Here is a 21,006-nt window from a genome sequence, read left to right as displayed (position 1 = left end):
AAAATGTCATAAAAAACGTCATAGTATAGTAAGGCGTCAAAATCGGCCAAAAAAAGTCAAAAAATTTTTTGACCTCAAAATGTCATAAAAAACGTCATAGTATAGTAAGGCGTCAAAATCGGCCAAAAAAAGTCAAAAAAAATTTTTGACCTCAAAATGTCATAAAAAACGTCATAGTATAGTAAGGCCTTTTTTTCGGCCAAAAAAAGTCAAATAATTTTTTGACCTCAAAATGTCATAAAAAACATCATAGTATAGTAAGGCGTTTTTTTCGGGCAAAAAAAGTCAAAAAATTTTTTGACCTCAAAATGTCATAAAAAAACGTCATAGTATAGTAAGGCGTCAAAATCGGGAAAAAAAAGTCAAAAATTTTTTTGACCTCAAAATGTCATAAAAAACGTCATAGTATAGTAAGGCATCAAAATTGGACAAAAAAAGTCAAAAAATTTTTTGACCTCAAAATGTCATAAAAAACGTCATAGTATAGTAAGGCGTTTTTTTCGGGCAAAAAAAGTCAAAAAATTTTTTGACCTCAAAATGTCATAAAAAACGTCATAGTATAGTAAGGCGTTTTTTTCGGGCAAAAAAAGTCAAAAATTTTTTTGACCTCAAAATGTCATAAAAAACGTCATAGTATAGTAAGGCATTTTTTTCGGGCAAAAAAAGTCAAAAATTTTTTGACCTCAAAATGTCATAAAAAACGTCATAGTATAGTAAGCCGTCAAAATCGGCCAAAAAAAGTCAAAATTTTTTTTGACCTCAAAATGTCATAAAAAACGTCATAGTATAGTAAGGCATCAAAATTGGACAAAAAAAGTCTAAATTTTTTTTGACCTCAAAATGTCATAAAAAACGTCATAGTATAGTAAGGCGTCAAAATCGGAAAAAAAAGTCAAAAATTTTTTTGACCTCAAAATGTCATAAAAAACGTCATAGTATATTAAGGCTTCAAAATTGGACAAAAAAAGTCAAAAAAATTTTTGACCTCAAAATGTCATAAAAAACGTCATAGTATAGTAGGGCGTCAAAATCGGCCAAAAAAAGTCAAAAATTTTTTTGACCTCAAAATGTCATAAAAAACGTCATAGTATAGTAAGGCTTCAAAATTGGACAAAAAAAGTCAAAATTTTTTTTGACCTCAAAATGTCATAAAAAACGTCATAGTATAGTAAGGCGTCAAAATCGGCCAAAAAAAGTCAAAAAATTTTTTGACCTCAAAATGTCATAAAAAACGTCATAGTATAGTATGGCGTCAAAATCGGACAAAAAAAGTCAAAAATATTTTTGACCTCAAAATGTCATAAAAAACGTCATAGTATAGTAAGGCGTCAAAATCGGACAAAAAAAGTCAAAAAAATTTTTGACCTCAAAATGTCATAAAAAACGTCATAGTATAGTAAGGCGTCAAAATCGGACAAAAAAAGTCAAAAAAATTTTTGACCTCAAAATGTCATAAAAAACTTCATAGTATAGTAGGGCGTCAAAATCGGCCAAAAAAAGTCAAAAATTTTTTTGACCTCAAAATGTCATAAAAAACGTCATAGTATAGTAAGGCGTCAAAATCGGACAAAAAAAGTCAAAAAGTTTTTTGACCTCCAAATGTCATAAAAAACGTCATAGTATAGTAAGGCTTCAAAATTGGACAAAAAAAGTCAAAAATTTTTTTGACCTCAAAATGTCATAAAAAAACGTCATAGTATAGTAAGGCGTCAAAATCGGCCAAAAAAAGTCAAAAAATTTTTTGACCTCAAAATGTCATAAAAAACGTCATAGTATAGTAAGGCGTTTTTTTCAGGCAAAAAAAGTCAAAAAAATTTTTGACCTCAAAATGTCATAAAAAACGTCATAGTATAGTAAGGCTTCAAAATTGGACAAAAAAAGTCAAATTTTTTTTTAACCTCAAAATGTCATAAAAAACGTCATAGTATAGTAAGCCGTCAAAATCGGACAAAAAAAGTCAAAAAGTTTTTTGACCTCAAAATGTCATAAAAAACGTCATAGTATAGTATGGCGTCAAAATCGGACAAAAAAAGTCAAAAATATTTTTGACCTCAAAATGTCATAAAAAACGTCATAGTATAGTAAGGCGTCAAAATCGGACAAAAAAAGTCAAAAAAATTTTTGACCTCAAAATGTCATAAAAAACGTCATAGTATAGTAAGGCGTCAAAATCGGACAAAAAAAGTCAAAAAAATTTTTGACCTCAAAATGTCATAAAAAACGTCATAGTATAGTAGGGCGTCAAAATCGGCCAAAAAAAGTCAAAAATTTTTTTGACCTCAAAATGTCATAAAAAACGTCATAGTATAGTAAGGCGTCAAAATCGGGCAAAAAAAGTCAAAAAATTTTTTGACCTCAAAATGTCATAAAAAACGTCATAGTATAGTAAGGCGTTTTTTTCGGGCAAAAAAAGTCAAAAATTTTTTGACCTCAAAATGTCATAAAAAACGTCATAGTATAGTAAGGCTTTTTTTTCGGCCAAAAAAAGTCAAAATTTTTTTTGACCTCAAAATGTCATAAAAAACGTCATAGTATAGTAAGGCGTCAAAATCGGACAAAAAAAGTCAAAAAAATTTGTGACCTCCAAATGTCATAAAAAACGTCATAGTATAGTAAGGCGTCAAAATCGGAAAAAAAAAGTCAAAAATTTTTTTGACCTCAAAATGTCATAAAAAACGTCATAGTATAGTAAGGCATCAAAATTGGACAAAAAAAGTCAAAAAAAGTTTTGACCTCAAAATGTCATAAAAAACGTCATAGTATAGTAAGGCGTTTTTTTCGGCCAAAAAAGTCAAAAATTTTTTTGACCTCAAAATGTCATAAAAAACGTCATAGTATAGTATGGCGTTTTTTTCAGGCAAAAAAAGTCAAAAAATTTTTGACCTCAAAATGTCATAAAAAACGTCATAGTATAGTAAGGCGTCAAAATCGGCCAAAAAAAGTCAAAAAAAAATTTTGACCTCAAAATGTCATAAAAAACGTCATAGTATAGTAAGGCGTCAAAATCGGACAAAAAAAGTCAAAAAATTTTTTGACCTCAAAATGTCATAAAAAACGTCATAGTATAGTATGGCGTTTTTTTCGGGCAAAAAAAGTCAAAAAAATTTTTGACCTCAAAATGTCATAAAAAACGTCATAGTATAGTATGGCCTTTTTTTCGGGCAAAAAAAGTCAAAAATTTTTTTGACCTCAAAATGTCATAAAAAACGTCATAGTATAGTAAGGCGTCAAAATCGGCCAAAAAAAGTCAAAAAATTTTTGACCTCAAAATGTCATAAAAAACGTCATAGTATAGTAAGGCGTCAAAATCGGCCAAAAAAAGTCAAAATTTTTTTTGACCTCAAAATGTCATAAAAAACGTCATAGTATAGTAAGGCGTCAAAATCGGACAAAAAAAGTCAAAAAAATTTTTGACCTCCAAATGTCATAAAAAACGTCATAGTATAGTAAGGCGTCAAAATCGGAAAAAAAAAGTCAAAAATTTTTTTGACCTCAAAATGTCATAAAAAACGTCATAGTATAGTAAGGCGTCAAAATCGGAAAAAAAAAGTCAAAAATTTTTTTGACCTCAAAATGTCATAAAAAACGTCATAGTATAGTAAGGCTTCAAAATTGGACAAAAAAAGTCAAAAAAAGTTTTGACCTCAAAATGTCATAAAAAACGTCATAGTATAGTAAGGCGTTTTTTTCGGACAAAAAAAGTCAAAAAAATTTTTGACCTCAAAATGTCATAAAAAACGTCATAGTATAGTAAGGCGTTTTTTTCGGCCAAAAAAGTCAAAAATTTTTTTGACCTCAAAATGTCATAAAAAACGTCATAGTATAGTATGGCGTTTTTTTCAGGCAAAAAAAGTCAAAAAATTTTTGACCTCAAAATGTCATAAAAAACGTCATAGTATAGTAAGGCGTCAAAATCGGCCAAAAAAAGTCAAAAAAAAATTTTGACCTCAAAATGTCATAAAAAACGTCATAGTATAGTAAGGCGTCAAAATCGGACAAAAAAAGTCAAAAAATTTTTTGACCTCAAAATGTCATAAAAAACGTCATAGTATAGTATGGCGTTTTTTTCGGGCAAAAAAAGTCAAAAAATTTTTTGACCTCAAAATGTCATAAAAAACGTCATAGTATAGTATGGCCTTTTTTTCGGGCAAAAAAAGTCAAAAATTTTTTTGACCTCAAAATGTCATAAAAAACGTCATAGTATAGTAAGGCGTCAAAATCGGCCAAAAAAAGTCAAAAAATTTTTGACCTCAAAATGTCATAAAAAACGTCATAGTATAGTAAGGCGTCAAAATCGGACAAAAAAAGTCAAAAAATTTTTTGACCTCAAAATGTCATAAAAAACGTCATAGTATAGTAAGGCGTTTTTTTCGGGCAAAAAAAGTCAAAAATTTTTTGACCTCAAGATGTCATAAAAAACATCATAGTATAGTAAGGCGTCAAAATCGGACAAAAAAAGTCAAGAAAATTTTTGACCTCAAAATGTCATAAAAAACGTCATAGTATAGTAAGGCGTCAAAATCGGACAAAAAAAGTCAAAAAATTTTTTGACCTCAAAATGTCATAAAAAACGTCATAGTATAGTAAGGCGTCAAAATCGGACAAAAAAAGTCAAAAATTTTTTTGACCTCAAAATGTCATAAAAAACGTCATAGTATAGTAAGGCATCGAAATTGGCCAAAAAAAGTCAAAAAAATTTTTGACCTCAAAATGTCATAAAAAACGTCATAGTATAGTAAGGCCTTTTTTTCGGGGCAAAAAAAGTCAAAAATTTTTTTGACCTCAAAATGTCATAAAAAACGTCATAGTATAGTAAGGCGTCAAAATCGGACAAAAAAAGTCAAAAAGTTTTTTGACCTCAAAATGTCATAAAAAACGTCATAGTATAGTATGGCGTCAAAATCGGACAAAAAAAGTCAAAAAGTTTTTTGACCTCAAAACGTCATAAAAAACGTCATAGTATAGTAAGGCATTTTTTTCGGGCAAAAAAAGTCAAAAATTTTTTGACCTCAAAATGTCATAAAAAACGTCATAGTATAGTAAGGCGTTTTTTTCAGGCAAAAAAAGTCAAAAAAATTTTTGACCTCAAAATATAAAAAACGTCATAGTATAGTAAGGCTTCAAAATTGGACAAAAAAAGTCAAAAAATTTTTTGACCTCAAAATGTCATAAAAAACGTCATAGTATAGTAAGGCGTCAAAATCGGACAAAAAAAGTCAAGAAAATTTTTGACCTCAAAATGTCATAAAAAACGTCATAGTATAGTAAGGCGTCAAAATCGGACAAAAAAAGTCAAAAAATTTTTTGACCTCAAAATGTCATAAAAAACGTCATAGTATAGTAAGGCGTCAAAATCGGACAAAAAAAGTCAAAAATTTTTTTGACCTCAAAATGTCATAAAAAACGTCATAGTATAGTAAGGCATCGAAATTGGCCAAAAAAAGTCAAAAAAATTTTTGACCTCAAAATGTCATAAAAAACGTCATAGTATAGTAAGGCCTTTTTTTCGGGCAAAAAAAGTCAAAAATTTTTTTGACCTCAAAATGTCATAAAAAACGTCAAAGTATAGTAAGGCATCAAAATTGGACAAAAAAAGTCAAAAAAATTTTTGACCTCAAAATGTCATAAAAAACGTCATAGTATAGTATGGCCTTTTTTTCGGGCAAAAAAAGTCAAAAATTTTTTTGACCTCAAAATGTCATAAAAAACGTCATAGTATAGTAAGGCGTCAAAATCGGCCAAAAAAAGTCAAAAAATTTTTGACCTCAAAATGTCATAAAAAACGTCATAGTATAGTAAGGCCTTTTTTTCGGCCAAAAAAAGTCAAAATTTTTTTTGACCTCAAAATGTCATAAAAAACGTCATAGTATAGTAAGGCGTCAAAATCGGACAAAAAATGTAAAAAAAATTTTTGACCTCAAAATGTCATAAAAAACGTCATAGTATAGTAAGGCGTCAAAATCGGACAAAAAAAGTCAAAAAATTTTTTGACCTCAAAATGTCATAAAAAACGTCATAGTATAGTATGGCGTTTTTTTCAGACAAAAAAAGTCAAAAAAATTTTTGACCTCAAAATGTCATAAAAAACGTCATAGTATAGTAAGGCCTCAAAATCGGACAAAAAAAGTCAAAAAGTTTTTTGACCTCAAAACGTCATAAAAAACGTCATAGTATAGTATGGCGTCAAAATCGGACAAAAGAAGTCAAAAAGTTTTTTGACCTCAAAACGTCATAAAAAACGTCATAGTATAGTAAGGCATTTTTTTCGGGCAAAAAAAGTCAAAAATTTTTTGACCTCAAAATGTCGTAAAAAACGTCATAGTATAGTAAGGCCTTTTTTTCGGCCAAAAAAAGTCAAAAAATTTTTTGACCTCAAAATGTCATAAAAAACGTCATAGTATAGTATGGCCTTTTTTTCGGGCAAAAAAAGTCAAAAATTTTTTGACCTCAAAATGTCATAAAAAACGTCATAGTATAGTAAGGCGTCAAAATCGGACAAAAAAAGTCAAAAATTTTTTGACCTCAAAATGTCATAAAAAACGTCATAGTATAGTAAGGCGTCAAAATCGGCCAAAAAAAGTCAAAAATTTTTTTGACCTCAAAATGTCATAAAAAACGTCATAGTATAGTAAGGCGTCAAAATCGGACAAAAAAAGTCAAAAAGTTTTTTGACCTCAAAATGTCATAAAAAACGTCATAGTATAGTATGGCGTCAAAATCGGACAAAAAAAGTCAAAAAGTTTTTTGACCTCAAAACGTCATAAAAAACGTCATAGTATAGTAAGGCATTTTTTTCGGGCAAAAAAAGTCAAAAATTTTTTGACCTCAAAATGTCATAAAAAACGTCATAGTATAGTAAGGCGTTTTTTTCGGGCAAAAAAAGTCAAATTTTTTTTTGACCTCAAAATGTCATAAAAAACGTCATAGTATAGTAAGGCGTCAAAATCGGCCAAAAAAAGTCAGAAAATTTTTTGACCTCAAAATGTCATAAAAAACATCATAGTATAGTAAGGCGTTTTTTTCAGGCAAAAAAAGTCAAAAAAATTTTTGACCTCAAAATATAAAAAACGTCATAGTATAGTAAGGCTTCAAAATTGGACAAAAAAAGTCAAAAAATTTTTTGACCTCAAAATGTCATAAAAAACGTCATAGTATAGTATGGCGTCAAAATCGGACAAAAAAAGTCAAAAATATTTTTGACCTCAAAATGTCATAAAAAACGTCATAGTATAGTAAGGCCTCAAAATCGGACAAAAAAAGTCAAAAAAAAATTTTGACCTCAAAATGTCATAAAAAACGTCATAGTATAGTAAGGCGTTTTTTTCGGGCAAAAAAAGTCAAAAAATTTTTTGACCTCAAAATGTCATAAAAAACGTCATAGTATAGTAAGGCGTTTTTTTCAGGCAAAAAAAGTCAAAAAAATTTTTGACCTCAAAATATAAAAAACGTCATAGTATAGTAAGGCTTCAAAATTGGACAAAAAAAGTCAAAAAATTTTTTGACCTCAAAATGTCATAAAAAACGTCATAGTATAGTATGGCGTCAAAATCGGACAAAAAAAGTCAAAAATATTTTTGACCTCAAAATGTCATAAAAAACGTCATAGTATAGTAAGGCCTCAAAATCGGACAAAAAAAGTCAAAAAAAAATTTTGACCTCAAAATGTCATAAAAAACGTCATAGTATAGTAAGGCGTTTTTTCCGGGCAAAAAAAGTCAAAAATTTTTTTGACCTCAAAATGTCATAAAAAACGTCATAGTATAGTAAGGCGTCAAAATCGGACAAAAAAAGTCAAAAATATTTTTGACCTCAAAATGTCATAAAAAACGTCATAGTATAGTAAGGCCTCAAAATCGGACAAAAAAAGTCAAAAATTTTTTTGACCTCAAAATGTCATAAAAAACGTCATAGTATAGTATGGCGTTTTTTTCGGGCAAAAAAAGTCAAAAATTTTTTTGACCTCAAAATGTCATAAAAAACGTCATAGTATAGTAAGGCGTTTTTTTCGGGCAAAAAAAGTCAAAAAATTTTTTGACCTCAAAATGTCATAAAAAATGTCATAGTATAGTATGGCGTTTTTTTCGGGCAAAAAAAGTCAAAAATTTTTTTGACCTCAAAATGTCATAAAAAACGTCATAGTATAGTATGGCGTTTTTTTCGGGCAAAAAAAGTCAAAAAAATTTTTGACCTCAAAATGTCATAAAAAACATCATAGTATAGTAAGGCGTTTTTTTCGGGCAAAAAAAGTCAAAAAATTTTTTGACCTCAAAATGTCATAAAAAACGTCATAGTATAGTAAGGCGTTTTTTTCGGCCAAAAAAAGTCAAAAAAATGTTTGACCTCAAAATGTCATAAAAAACGTCATAGTATAGTATGGCCTTTTTTTAGGGCAAAAAAAGTCAATTTTTTTTTACCTCAAAATGTCATAAAAAACATCATAGTATAGTAAGGCGTCAAAATCGGACAAAAAAAGTCCAAATTTTTTTTGACCTCAAAATGTCACAAAAAACGTCATAGTATAGTAAGGCATCAAAATTGGACAAAAAAAGTCAAAATTTTTTTTGACCTCAAAATGTCATAAAAAACGTCATAGTATAGTAAGGCGTTTTTTTCGGGCAAAAAAAGTCAAATTTTTTTTTGACCTAAAAATTTCATAAAAAATGTCATAGTATAGTAAGGCGTTTTTTTTGGGCAAAAAAAGTCAAAAATTTTTTTGACCTCAAAATGTCATAAAAAACGTCATAGTATAGTAAGGCGTCAAAATCGGCCAAAAAAAGTCAAAAAATTTTTGACCTCAAAATGTCATAAAAAACGTCATAGTATAGTAAGGCGTCAAAATCGGACAAAAAAAGTCAAAAAATTTTTTGACCTCAAAATGTCATAAAAAACGTCATAGTATAGTAAGGCGTTTTTTTCGGGCAAAAAAAGTCAAAAATTTTTTGACCTCAAAATGTCATAAAAAACGTCATAGTATAGTAAGGCGTCAAAATCGGACAAAAAAAGTCAAGAAAATTTTTGACCTCAAAATGTCATAAAAAACGTCATAGTATAGTAAGGCGTCAAAATCGGACAAAAAAAGTCAAAAAATTTTTTGACCTCAAAATGTCATAAAAAACGTCATAGTATAGTAAGGCGTCAAAATCGGACAAAAAAAGTCAAAAATTTTTTTGACCTCAAAATGTCATAAAAAACGTCATAGTATAGTAAGGCATCGAAATTGGCCAAAAAAAGTCAAAAAAATTTTTGACCTCAAAATGTCATAAAAAACGTCATAGTATAGTAAGGCCTTTTTTTCGGGGCAAAAAAAGTCAAAAATTTTTTTGACCTCAAAATGTCATAAAAAACGTCATAGTATAGTAAGGCGTCAAAATCGGACAAAAAAAGTCAAAAAGTTTTTTGACCTCAAAATGTCATAAAAAACGTCATAGTATAGTATGGCGTCAAAATCGGACAAAAAAAGTCAAAAAGTTTTTTGACCTCAAAACGTCATAAAAAACGTCATAGTATAGTAAGGCATTTTTTTCGGGCAAAAAAAGTCAAAAATTTTTTGACCTCAAAATGTCATAAAAAACGTCATAGTATAGTAAGGCGTTTTTTTCGGGCAAAAAAAGTCAAATTTTTTTGACCTCAAAATGTCATAAAAAACGTCATAGTATAGTAAGGCGTCAAAATCGGCCAAAAAAAGTCAGAAAATTTTTTGACCTCAAAATGTCATAAAAAACGTCATAGTATAGTAAGGCGTTTTTTTCAGGCAAAAAAAGTCAAAAAAATTTTTGACCTCAAAATATAAAAAACGTCATAGTATAGTAAGGCTTCAAAATTGGACAAAAAAAGTCAAAAAATTTTTTGACCTCAAAATGTCATAAAAAACGTCATAGTATAGTAAGGCGTCAAAATCGGACAAAAAAAGTCAAGAAAATTTTTGACCTCAAAATGTCATAAAAAACGTCATAGTATAGTAAGGCGTCAAAATCGGACAAAAAAAGTCAAAAAATTTTTTGACCTCAAAATGTCATAAAAAACGTCATAGTATAGTAAGGCGTCAAAATCGGACAAAAAAAGTCAAAAATTTTTTTGACCTCAAAATGTCATAAAAAACGTCATAGTATAGTAAGGCATCGAAATTGGCCAAAAAAAGTCAAAAAAATTTTTGACCTCAAAATGTCATAAAAAACGTCATAGTATAGTAAGGCCTTTTTTTCGGGCAAAAAAAGTCAAAAAATTTTTTGACCTCAAAATGTCATAAAAAACGTCAAAGTATAGTAAGGCATCAAAATTGGACAAAAAAAGTCAAAAAAATTTTTGACCTCAAAATGTCATAAAAAACGTCATAGTATAGTATGGCCTTTTTTTCGGGCAAAAAAAGTCAAAAATTTTTTTGACCTCAAAATGTCATAAAAAACGTCATAGTATAGTAAGGCGTCAAAATCGGCCAAAAAAAGTCAAAAAATTTTTGACCTCAAAATGTCATAAAAAACGTCATAGTATAGTAAGGCCTTTTTTTCGGCCAAAAAAAGTCAAAATTTTTTTTGACCTCAAAATGTCATAAAAAACGTCATAGTATAGTAAGGCGTCAAAATCGGACAAAAAAAGTAAAAAAAATTTTTGACCTCAAAATGTCATAAAAAACGTCATAGTATAGTAAGGCGTCAAAATCGGCCAAAAAAAGTCAAAAAATTTTTTGACCTCAAAATGTCATAAAAAACGTCATAGTATAGTATGGCGTTTTTTTCAGACAAAAAAAGTCAAAAAAATTTTTGACCTCAAAATGTCATAAAAAACGTCATAGTATAGTAAGGCCTCAAAATCGGACAAAAAAAGTCAAAAAGTTTTTTGACCTCAAAACGTCATAAAAAACGTCATAGTATAGTATGGCGTCAAAATCGGACAAAAGAAGTCAAAAAGTTTTTTGACCTCAAAACGTCATAAAAAACGTCATAGTATAGTAAGGCATTTTTTTCGGGCAAAAAAAGTCAAAAATTTTTTGACCTCAAAATGTCGTAAAAAACGTCATAGTATAGTAAGGCCTTTTTTTCGGCCAAAAAAAGTCAAAAAATTTTTTGACCTCAAAATGTCATAAAAAACGTCATAGTATAGTATGGCCTTTTTTTCGGGCAAAAAAAGTCAAAAATTTTTTGACCTCAAAATGTCATAAAAAACGTCATAGTATAGTAAGGCGTCAAAATCGGACAAAAAAAGTCAAAAATTTTTTGACCTCAAAATGTCATAAAAAACGTCATAGTATAGTAAGGCGTCAAAATCGGCCAAAAAAAGTCAAAAATTTTTTTGACCTCAAAATGTCATAAAAAACGTCATAGTATAGTAAGGCGTCAAAATCGGACAAAAAAAGTCAAAAAGTTTTTTGACCTCAAAATGTCATAAAAAACGTCATAGTATAGTATGGCGTCAAAATCGGACAAAAAAAGTCAAAAAGTTTTTTGACCTCAAAACGTCATAAAAAACGTCATAGTATAGTAAGGCATTTTTTTCGGGCAAAAAAAGTCAAAAATTTTTTGACCTCAAAATGTCATAAAAAACGTCATAGTATAGTAAGGCGTTTTTTTCGGGCAAAAAAAGTCAAATTTTTTTTTGACCTCAAAATGTCATAAAAAACGTCATAGTATAGTAAGGCGTCAAAATCGGCCAAAAAAAGTCAGAAAATTTTTTGACCTCAAAATGTCATAAAAAACGTCATAGTATAGTAAGGCGTTTTTTTCAGGCAAAAAAAGTCAAAAAAATTTTTGACCTCAAAATATAAAAAACGTCATAGTATAGTAAGGCTTCAAAATTGGACAAAAAAAGTCAAAAAATTTTTTGACCTCAAAATGTCATAAAAAACGTCATAGTATAGTATGGCGTCAAAATCGGACAAAAAAAGTCAAAAATATTTTTGACCTCAAAATGTCATAAAAAACGTCATAGTATAGTAAGGCCTCAAAATCGGACAAAAAAAGTCAAAAAAAAATTTTGACCTCAAAATGTCATAAAAAACGTCATAGTATAGTAAGGCGTTTTTTTCGGGCAAAAAAAGTCAAAAAATTTTTTGACCTCAAAATGTCATAAAAAACGTTATAGTATAGTAAGGCGTTTTTTTCAGGCAAAAAAAGTCAAAAAAATTTTTGACCTCAAAATATAAAAAACGTCATAGTATAGTAAGGCTTCAAAATTGGACAAAAAAAGTCAAAAAATTTTTTGACCTCAAAATGTCATAAAAAACGTCATAGTATAGTATGGCGTCAAAATCGGACAAAAAAAGTCAAAAATATTTTTGACCTCAAAATGTCATAAAAAACGTCATAGTATAGTAAGGCCTCAAAATCGGACAAAAAAAGTCAAAAAAAAATTTTGACCTCAAAATGTCATAAAAAACGTCATAGTATAGTAAGGCGTTTTTTCCGGGCAAAAAAAGTCAAAAATTTTTTTGACCTCAAAATGTCATAAAAAACGTCATAGTATAGTAAGGCGTCAAAATCGGACAAAAAAAGTCAAAAATATTTTTGACCTCAAAATGTCATAAAAAACGTCATAGTATAGTAAGGCCTCAAAATCGGACAAAAAAAGTCAAAAATTTTTTTGACCTCAAAATGTCATAAAAAACGTCATAGTATAGTATGGCGTTTTTTTCGGGCAAAAAAAGTCAAAAATTTTTTTGACCTCAAAATGTCATAAAAAACGTCATAGTATAGTAAGGCGTTTTTTTCGGGCAAAAAAAGTCAAAAAATTTTTTGACCTCAAAATGTCATAAAAAATGTCATAGTATAGTATGGCGTTTTTTTCGGGCAAAAAAAGTCAAAAATTTTTTTGACCTCAAAATGTCATAAAAAACGTCATAGTATAGTATGGCGTTTTTTTCGGGCAAAAAAAGTCAAAAAAATTTTTGACCTCAAAATGTCATAAAAAACATCATAGTATAGTAAGGCGTTTTTTTCGGGCAAAAAAAGTCAAAAAATTTTTTGACCTCAAAATGTCATAAAAAACGTCATAGTATAGTAAGGCGTTTTTTTCGGCCAAAAAAAGTCAAAAAAATGTTTGACCTCAAAATGTCATAAAAAACGTCATAGTATAGTATGGCCTTTTTTTAGGGCAAAAAAAGTCAATTTTTTTTTACCTCAAAATGTCATAAAAAACATCATAGTATAGTAAGGCGTCAAAATCGGACAAAAAAAGTCCAAATTTTTTTTGACCTCAAAATGTCACAAAAAACGTCATAGTATAGTAAGGCATCAAAATTGGACAAAAAAAGTCAAAATTTTTTTTGACCTCAAAATGTCATAAAAAACGTCATAGTATAGTAAGGCGTTTTTTTCGGGCAAAAAAAGTCAAATTTTTTTTTGACCTAAAAATTTCATAAAAAATGTCATAGTATAGTAAGGCGTTTTTTTTGGGCAAAAAAAGTCAAAAATTTTTTTGACCTCAAAATGTCATAAAAAACGTCATAGTATAGTAAGGCGTCAAAATCGGCCAAAAAAAGTCAAAAAAGTTTTTGACCTCAAAATGTAATAAAAAACGTCATAGTATAGTATGGCCTTTTTTTCGGCCAAAAAAAGTCAAAAAAATTTTTGACCTCAAAATGTCATAAAAAACGTCATAGTATAGTATGGCCTTTTTTTAGGGCAAAAAAAGTCAATTTTTTTTTACCTCAAAATGTCATAAAAAACATCATAGTATAGTAAGGCGTCAAAATCGGACAAAAAAAGTCCAAATTTTTTTTGACCTCAAAATGTCACAAAAAACGTCATAGTATAGTAAGGCGTCAAAATCGGACAAAAAAAGTCCAAATTTTTTTTGACCTCAAAATGTCACAAAAAACGTCATAGTATAGTAAGGCATCAAAATTGGGCATAAAAGTCAAAATTTTTTTTGACCTCAAAATGTCATAAAAAACGTCATAGTATAGTAAGGCGTTTTTTTCGGGCAAAAAAAGTCAAATTTTTTTTTGACCTAAAAATTTCATAAAAAATGTCATAGTATAGTAAGGCGTTTTTTTTGGGCAAAAAAAGTCAAAATTTTTTTTGACCTCAAAATGTCATAAAAAACGTCATAGTACAGTATGGCGTCAAAATCGGCCAAAAAAAGTCAAAAAATTTTTTGACCTCAAAATGTCATAAAACACGTCATAGTATAGTAAGGCGTTTTTTTCGGGCAAAAAAAGTCAAAAATTTTTTGACCTCAAAATGTCATAAAAAACGTCATAGTATAGTAAGGCGTCAAAATCGGGAAAAAAAAGTCCAAATTTTTTTTTACCTCAAAATGTCATAAAAAACGTCATAGTATAGTAAGGCGTCAAAATCGGACAAAAAAAGTCAAAAATTTTTTTGACCTCAAAATGTCATAAAAAACGTCATAGTATAGTAAGGCGTCAAAATTGGACAAAAAAAGTCAAAATTTTTTTGACCTCAAAATGTCATAAAAAACATCATAGTATAGTAAGGCATCAAAATTGGACAAAAAAAGTCAAAATTTTAGTAAGACCTTAAAATGTCATAAAAAACGTCAAAGTATCGTAAGATGAGTAGTCCAAAAGAAAGTTACCCTTGACTTATTGACTGTTAACAGGATTTCCTGTTTTTCTGACTTTCTTTTCTGACCTCTGCTCGGAAAATCCAGAGCTCGGAAAATCGGGGTGGGGGGTTATTGTAATAATATCGGTACTGGCAGATATCCAAATTCAGGTATCAGGATTGGATCGGAAGTGAGAAAATGTGGATCGGTTCATCCCTACTTGAAATACTGTAAATATCTTGCTGATGAAAAGTGAAGTCTTGGCAAAACTTACCTGAAAGAAGGCACAGTCTGAGAACTGTCTCCACAGAGCCTCAGAACGTGGCTTATTCTGACAATAGCATTCATACATTTGGAAGCTCTCTTTCTGGAGGAGACAGAAAAGACATTTCTCTGATAAAATATGAAAACAAATGGTGTACAAAGGATCAAAATATAAAGAAGGTACACAACATAAATATTCATCATCTCACCCGCTCCAGAAAACAAGCTCCCACACCTTCAGGAGCCTCCAGGCATCCTTCCAGGTCCTGAAGAAAGACCCTGGATTCCCAGGAAGATCAAAAGCCAAGATTTCTTTTAGTAAAAAACAGTTATTTACAGCTAGAATGGAGAGAGAAATCATGGACACAACACAAAAAACTCCAGTATGTATATTGTACATGTTGACTGCTACATTTCTGTCTGTCCAAGCTGTCAACAGACAGATTTTTTTCTAAATGTACGAGGAGTTATAACCTTTTTATTCAAATTAAAGTGCAATGGCAACTTTGTTTTTCCTTGTTTTATTATTTTGCTTATTTGTCTTTTTTGAAATGTGAATTCTGTTTTTAATTTATACCTTTTCTTGCCCTCAATCAAAAACAGTACTAGTATCAATAAAAATCTTGACATAACTGTACCTATTTCTGTGTGTCACTGTGTGATGGTTAACATTTTCCATGCATTATCATAAATGCTCGATCTTGTATGCTACAATAAGCCTACAGTATGTGTGGTTTGAGTCATTAATCACTTGCCTGCTGTGAAAATTGTAGATCTCAGGCATGTTTCCAAAGAGGATGTCTCTCTTGCTTCGTAGGACTGGGGGCAGAAGCCCCGACAGAGCTGGGTTGTCCATCTCAGCCCTGTAACCCTACAATATTTAATTACAGCAACACACTGAAGGAAACGTGGTTTATGTATGTGTAATAAAAAGCAGGAATAATTTAACAAAAAAACTCAGTGTACAACATACTGTGTACGTACACATGGCAATATTTATTTTGTGTGACCAAAAAACAAAAAAAAGTGTTTTCTCACCAGCAGCACTGACAGCAGCTCCTCCACATAGATTCTTTCAGTTTCTATGAGTTCCCTCATCACATGGCTGTGACACAAATACACACACACACAGAAGTAGACAGAGAGAGAGCCAGAGGGCATCATTAGCTCTGAACAAAGAGAATCACAAAGTAAACAACATCAAGCACAGTACTGAAGACAGACAGATGGGTGGATGGATGCCTCCTCCTCACCGCCTCAAGAGATCTGGGCTGTCCTCTCCCTCCAGACTGTATGACACACAGCTCCGGCTCTCCTGGTAGTCATGGATCACCTCTATCTGAACACACCACAGATGGACAACACTGACTCTTCCATTTGGATTTAGAGAAAATATTATTATACTGAACAAATTATTGGACTAAACAGGGAGAGTTAGATAAGGAAAATATGTAAAAATAAACATTTTCACATTTTGAGGGTTCAAGTAAGCTGTGATAGTGGAAGTAAATAAACATAAACATCATTTTTTGTCAGTGTGTGTGTGTTTCCTTACTTTTCTTGGGTTGGGACTCTTGCGAGACGCTCTCTTCCCAGGCAGAGAGAGGTCGAATGTGAACTTCAAACCATCACCTGTGAAAACCAGATCATAAGCAGCAGCAGCTCATCAAAGCGTGTGAATGTAATTCACATACAGTACAGTACAGTATATATTTCCTTATGCTCTGATGAGGCATAGTGAGGAAATAGATAGATAGATTTATTAATTAGTTATTTTAAGTTAAATTAGTTAATTTAAGTGTCCTACTAAATCAAACACAAATTATTTTTTTATGACCATGTGCACAGTGTGAACAGGATAGCCTCAAAGGGATTTGCTTGCCCTGCTTTTGACCTGTTTTTATTCTTCAGTAATTTATCAAGAAAAAAACATAAATCAGTGCTGATGGACATCAATGATAATCAATGATAACAGGCTGCTTCCTCTAAAGGTTCAGCCTGGAACCAGTATGTACAGATCTAAAGCAGCGTTTGGCACAACTGCCATTGTCCTTTTGATCCTAGCAGCTGAATCCTTACATGATAATCCAAGCTCAACTGAGCGCTGTGTATGAATGTGCATGCACATAGGTGTGTGCATGCATGTACCAAATCAGCTCAATCAAAGCTAACCACTCTTTCCTTCATCTCCTCTCTTAAATAGCTGGCGTCCCATGTATCAAGGGAGCCTCAGAGGGGTTCGTAATCACTCTCACTCTGATTGTTCCAACTCTCATTAGCACAGTTTCCTTCCATGGAGAACAAAGCCTTAAAGACATGAATGGGCGTAGGAAAAAAAAAGCATGTATATCCTTTTACTTTCATACTTTCACTGGATAGAGATGCATTCAGTCGCACAGTGGACACATTCAAATAAAAACTCACCAAATTACACATGAAGTATTAATTGGGTGCTACTGTATATGGCTAGCTTTGTACAACCTCCCGTGAGACAGAGGGAGATTAAAGGTTCTTTAATGTACATGAACCACATATGGCTCTATAGCAGCTAGCCTGACTAATAGAGCAGTCAGGTATATCCCAGTGGACTGATTATACCATATACCCTTGTTCCAGCTTGTTTGTAAAGATGGCCTGCTAACCCCGGAGCCCATTCAGGAACACCTAAGGCCTACTCAGTGGGACCCTGTGATGTGTTAATTTAAGCATGGTGCCTAAAAGAAAGATGCAAGGGGGAGAGGGATTGGTGCAAAGCCATACGGGCTGGGATGGGACCCCCTACTGGGACTGGGAAACAGGATGAGGGTGGGTAGGGAGTAAGTTAATTTGTGAAAGGTCTACTGTACGTGCTGCAAACTAGGGCAGCTAACTAAAGACAAATGCTGTTTAATCAGCTGTAACATGCTATTTTTCAACAAGTGTGCATGAATGACGTGACAAAATATCTTTCAATATTTACGTATATATCTGTGCTGTACCGTGCTTGGGGGAGAAGAGTGGGGACTTGGAGCGTGGTGGATTTTCAGGCCTGGGGGCCACCAGCTGGATTGGTCGGATGTGTTTATTGGCCAGTTTCTTCAGACAAGCCTGTCGGTTCTGGATCATCTGCTGCACCGCTGCATGCTTCTCAAATGTTTTCCCAATCTGGGCCTAACAGAGAGCCAAAAAGGGAAGGGGAGAGAGAAAGGATGCACAGGTAGATGTAAAATCCAGTAACATTTCTGATACTGTGGAACCAATGAACATAGAAATGATGACAACAAGGTCACACTGTGCACTTTACACCTGTAGTTCTATCGCCATAAAGCATTGTAGTTATGGGATCTGACCTGCAGCTCAGATGTGATGACAGCCTCATATTCAATGGCCAGGATATCAGGTCCGGAGCTCAGCATAGATGGCATCCCCTCCAGGAACTTCTCAATATCCCTTAAGGCAGCTTGGGCCCCCTCCTTAGACTGGAACTTTTCTACCAGCTGATTGGCCAGCAGATATGCCCCATCATCACACCAAGTCTGGGCCTGAAGGTAGGGAGAAAAGGTATGTCACTATATGCGTATGTGTGTACTGATGTGTGTGTAAGTTGATGCACATGTCTCAGTACCTACCTGTCCGAGACAAAGCAGCAGTTGGTGTGTGAGCAGAAGATGAGAGTGTTTGGTCTTGAGAGCAGCATTGAGTGTATCACAGTAGTGGCGAAGCTCGTTGCAGCGCTGCATAATGAGAGCCATGGCGTAGTGGTGGCTGGCTGATAGCTGGTGTCCGTGAAGGATGATGATCTGAGCTCGAGCCACCACCTCCTGACAGAGGCAACAAAGACACAAGAGAAGGACGGAGTCAGTTTTATATCAGATCTGGTAAGTAAGAACCATTATTTAAAGATGTTGACAACACTGACTTGTGCATTAGATTCCAGACTGTCCAGCCTTTTGAGAGCCTGTTCTGTCTGAGCAAGAGTGTCTACACATATATACAGCTCCCTCTCCTGAGCCATCAGATGCTCCAGACACAACTCCATCTAAACAGAAAACACACACCATCAGATTCACATAAACTAAACAGAAAAACAGTCTAAAGTATGCTGGATAGTGGAGCCTAAGATGATCATTACAACCTACATTAAAATGTGAGCCTGGGGACTGCACAAGACTAAGGACAATATATCTCATGAAGTGCAAAAATGTATATATATAAGTATATATATATATATGGAAACAGGTATGCATAGAAAAATAACCACAGAAAAAAAAATATATATTCCTGTGCACATGAAAAGTGCATGGAATCCTTACCTCCTTAAAGCTTTGTTCATATCTGAGCAACTGCAGGTACTGATGGAGTTTCAGATGATGCTTCTCAAAGAAGCCGTCAAAGGCTGACTCCATGTCTCTGAGCTGAGCAAGGAGCCTAAAAAAACAGAGGGACTTAGCCATAGCCACATGTAAAGTGCTCGGTAAACTGAGGTCTACACTTTGACATAAGAATATAAGTTTAAGAATTTTTCGAGAATCAAAGAAAGCAGCTGCTTCTGCAGTAGATTGCAACTGGACTTTAAAATACACTTTATAACTATTCTACGAAATGATTCAATACCTGAGAGAAAAAGGCTGCTTGAAGATGTCTTACCTCTGTACTGTCTCCCAGTCCAGCTTCACATCCCACTGGGAGTCATCCTCCTTCCCAGAGATCTCCAGGCTGGAGAGAAGGTGACGGCCCTCCTTTGACACTGACCTGATTGCATCCTGTCAAACAGAGGACAATTTACATCCTAAATGGGCAGCATGCAAAATAGCACTTCATAAACTACTCCTAAATCTGTTTTCACAAAAATAGAAGATTAAGGCCATCGTGGTAATTTTAAGAAATGCATCTTATATGAAAACATTTAAAAGCTTACCTTGAGTTTCTTGTATTTGTCAGTTTGAGACTCGAGAAGATGCTCAATGGCCTTCCCCTTGTCAGGCAGCTCCGTCTCTGCCAGCTCAGTGCCAAAGCCCTGTAGCATCTGTGCAATGTCCTTGACTGTAACAGCAAAACTTTCAATAGCCTGCAGTGGAAGCAAAAAACACAGAAACAACACTGGTGCTTAGATAATGTGTGCGACTGTGGTGAAGAGACTGGTTGTGTGGTGAAAGGAGAGGAACAGCCTAGTGTGTCTCACTTACAAGTCTGAAAACTGTGAACCACTTGAGTGGAATAGGTGCATTTCCTTGTGTATTTTATATTTCATGTTCATGCAGAATTTCTAGCAGCAGCTTTATCAATGTATATGTATATATGTGTCTTTTATTTTTATTAAGAAGGTAGAAGGGAGATGATGAAGGATGATCAGGTTTAATGTTTCGTCCAAATATGTTTCAGAGCTGATCTGTGGCGTACCGTTCGTAAAACAATCCAGTCACTATGACAATAGTCTAAAGTGCCTCCAAACTCCGACGTCAGCTGGTTCTCGCTGATGTAGCGCAGCAGGTCTGTGACAGAGCTCAGCATCACCACCTAAAGGTGCAGACAAAATCTGAGAGCTCAAAAAGAACACTTTGTACTCTCAGCAAATTTACAGGAGTGGTGTGTGTTATGTTCAAATTCTTCTTTCTTATATTATTACCAAGTGTTTATATGATATAGTGATTTTCTTTTTAAAGCAAAAAAAAATTCAGCAAGTCTTGTTAATATACTGAAGGATAGGTGGTTGGTCCCTAACAGACAAATTAGCCCATTAGCCTATCTAAACTTCATTGTTTTATTAATTTAATTTCTTTATTAATAAAGAGAAGGGATGTTTATTTACTTCACATTTCTGTAACTGTGCCATTGCTAGACAACTGGTTGGCTTTCAACTGCAGTGTTTTGGCAAGATGTGACAGAAAATTAGGGATGGGCCCGATCCGATCCAGTATCGGTATCGGGTTCCGATACCAACCTGATAATATTTATATAAGTATATATAAGTATATATAAGTATATATAAGTATATATATGTGTGTGTGTGTAAAAGAGGTTGTTCATTATATGTAAATTGTGACAACAAATATCAGAATTTTCACTGCTGAAACTTCACAAACGAAGCACTTATATTTTATCATACTGCCCAGTGTTTTTATTTATTTATTTTTATATTTTTATCATTGTTTTAATAGTTAAAACTTAAGTGTTCATGTGTTCTTGGCACAACAAAACATTCCACTCATAGAGATGAGGGTCGTGACAAGAACGAGCTGCACCTTGTTGTGATGTGGGACA

General features: G+C 32.4%; 1 protein-coding gene across 1 annotated transcript in view; it reads right to left on the bottom strand.

Moving 5' to 3' along the window:
• The window catches only part of mcf2a (MCF.2 cell line derived transforming sequence a), a 55,337-nt gene that overhangs the window by 26,486 nt on the left and 7,845 nt on the right, over positions 1-21,006 (bottom strand). Inside the window, exons 6-19 of the mRNA XM_041047938.1 lie at positions 20,146-20,262; positions 19,664-19,813; positions 19,393-19,508; positions 19,059-19,173; positions 18,665-18,784; positions 18,375-18,566; positions 18,096-18,287; positions 17,745-17,916; positions 16,322-16,398; positions 16,020-16,105; positions 15,805-15,871; positions 15,522-15,637; positions 14,976-15,045; positions 14,777-14,869 (exon numbers count right to left, since the gene is read on the bottom strand). Of these exons, the coding sequence (XP_040903872.1) occupies positions 14,777-14,869; positions 14,976-15,045; positions 15,522-15,637; positions 15,805-15,871; positions 16,020-16,105; positions 16,322-16,398; positions 17,745-17,916; positions 18,096-18,287; positions 18,375-18,566; positions 18,665-18,784; positions 19,059-19,173; positions 19,393-19,508; positions 19,664-19,813; positions 20,146-20,262 (1,683 nt within the window). The remainder of the gene's footprint in view (positions 1-14,776; positions 14,870-14,975; positions 15,046-15,521; positions 15,638-15,804; positions 15,872-16,019; positions 16,106-16,321; positions 16,399-17,744; positions 17,917-18,095; positions 18,288-18,374; positions 18,567-18,664; positions 18,785-19,058; positions 19,174-19,392; positions 19,509-19,663; positions 19,814-20,145; positions 20,263-21,006) is intronic.

Source organism: Toxotes jaculatrix, chromosome 10 (assembly GCF_017976425.1).
Source record: "Toxotes jaculatrix isolate fToxJac2 chromosome 10, fToxJac2.pri, whole genome shotgun sequence".
In the NCBI taxonomy this organism is placed as follows: Eukaryota; Metazoa; Chordata; class Actinopteri; family Toxotidae; genus Toxotes; species Toxotes jaculatrix.
This window is presented reverse-complemented; position numbering and strand designations above follow the sequence as displayed.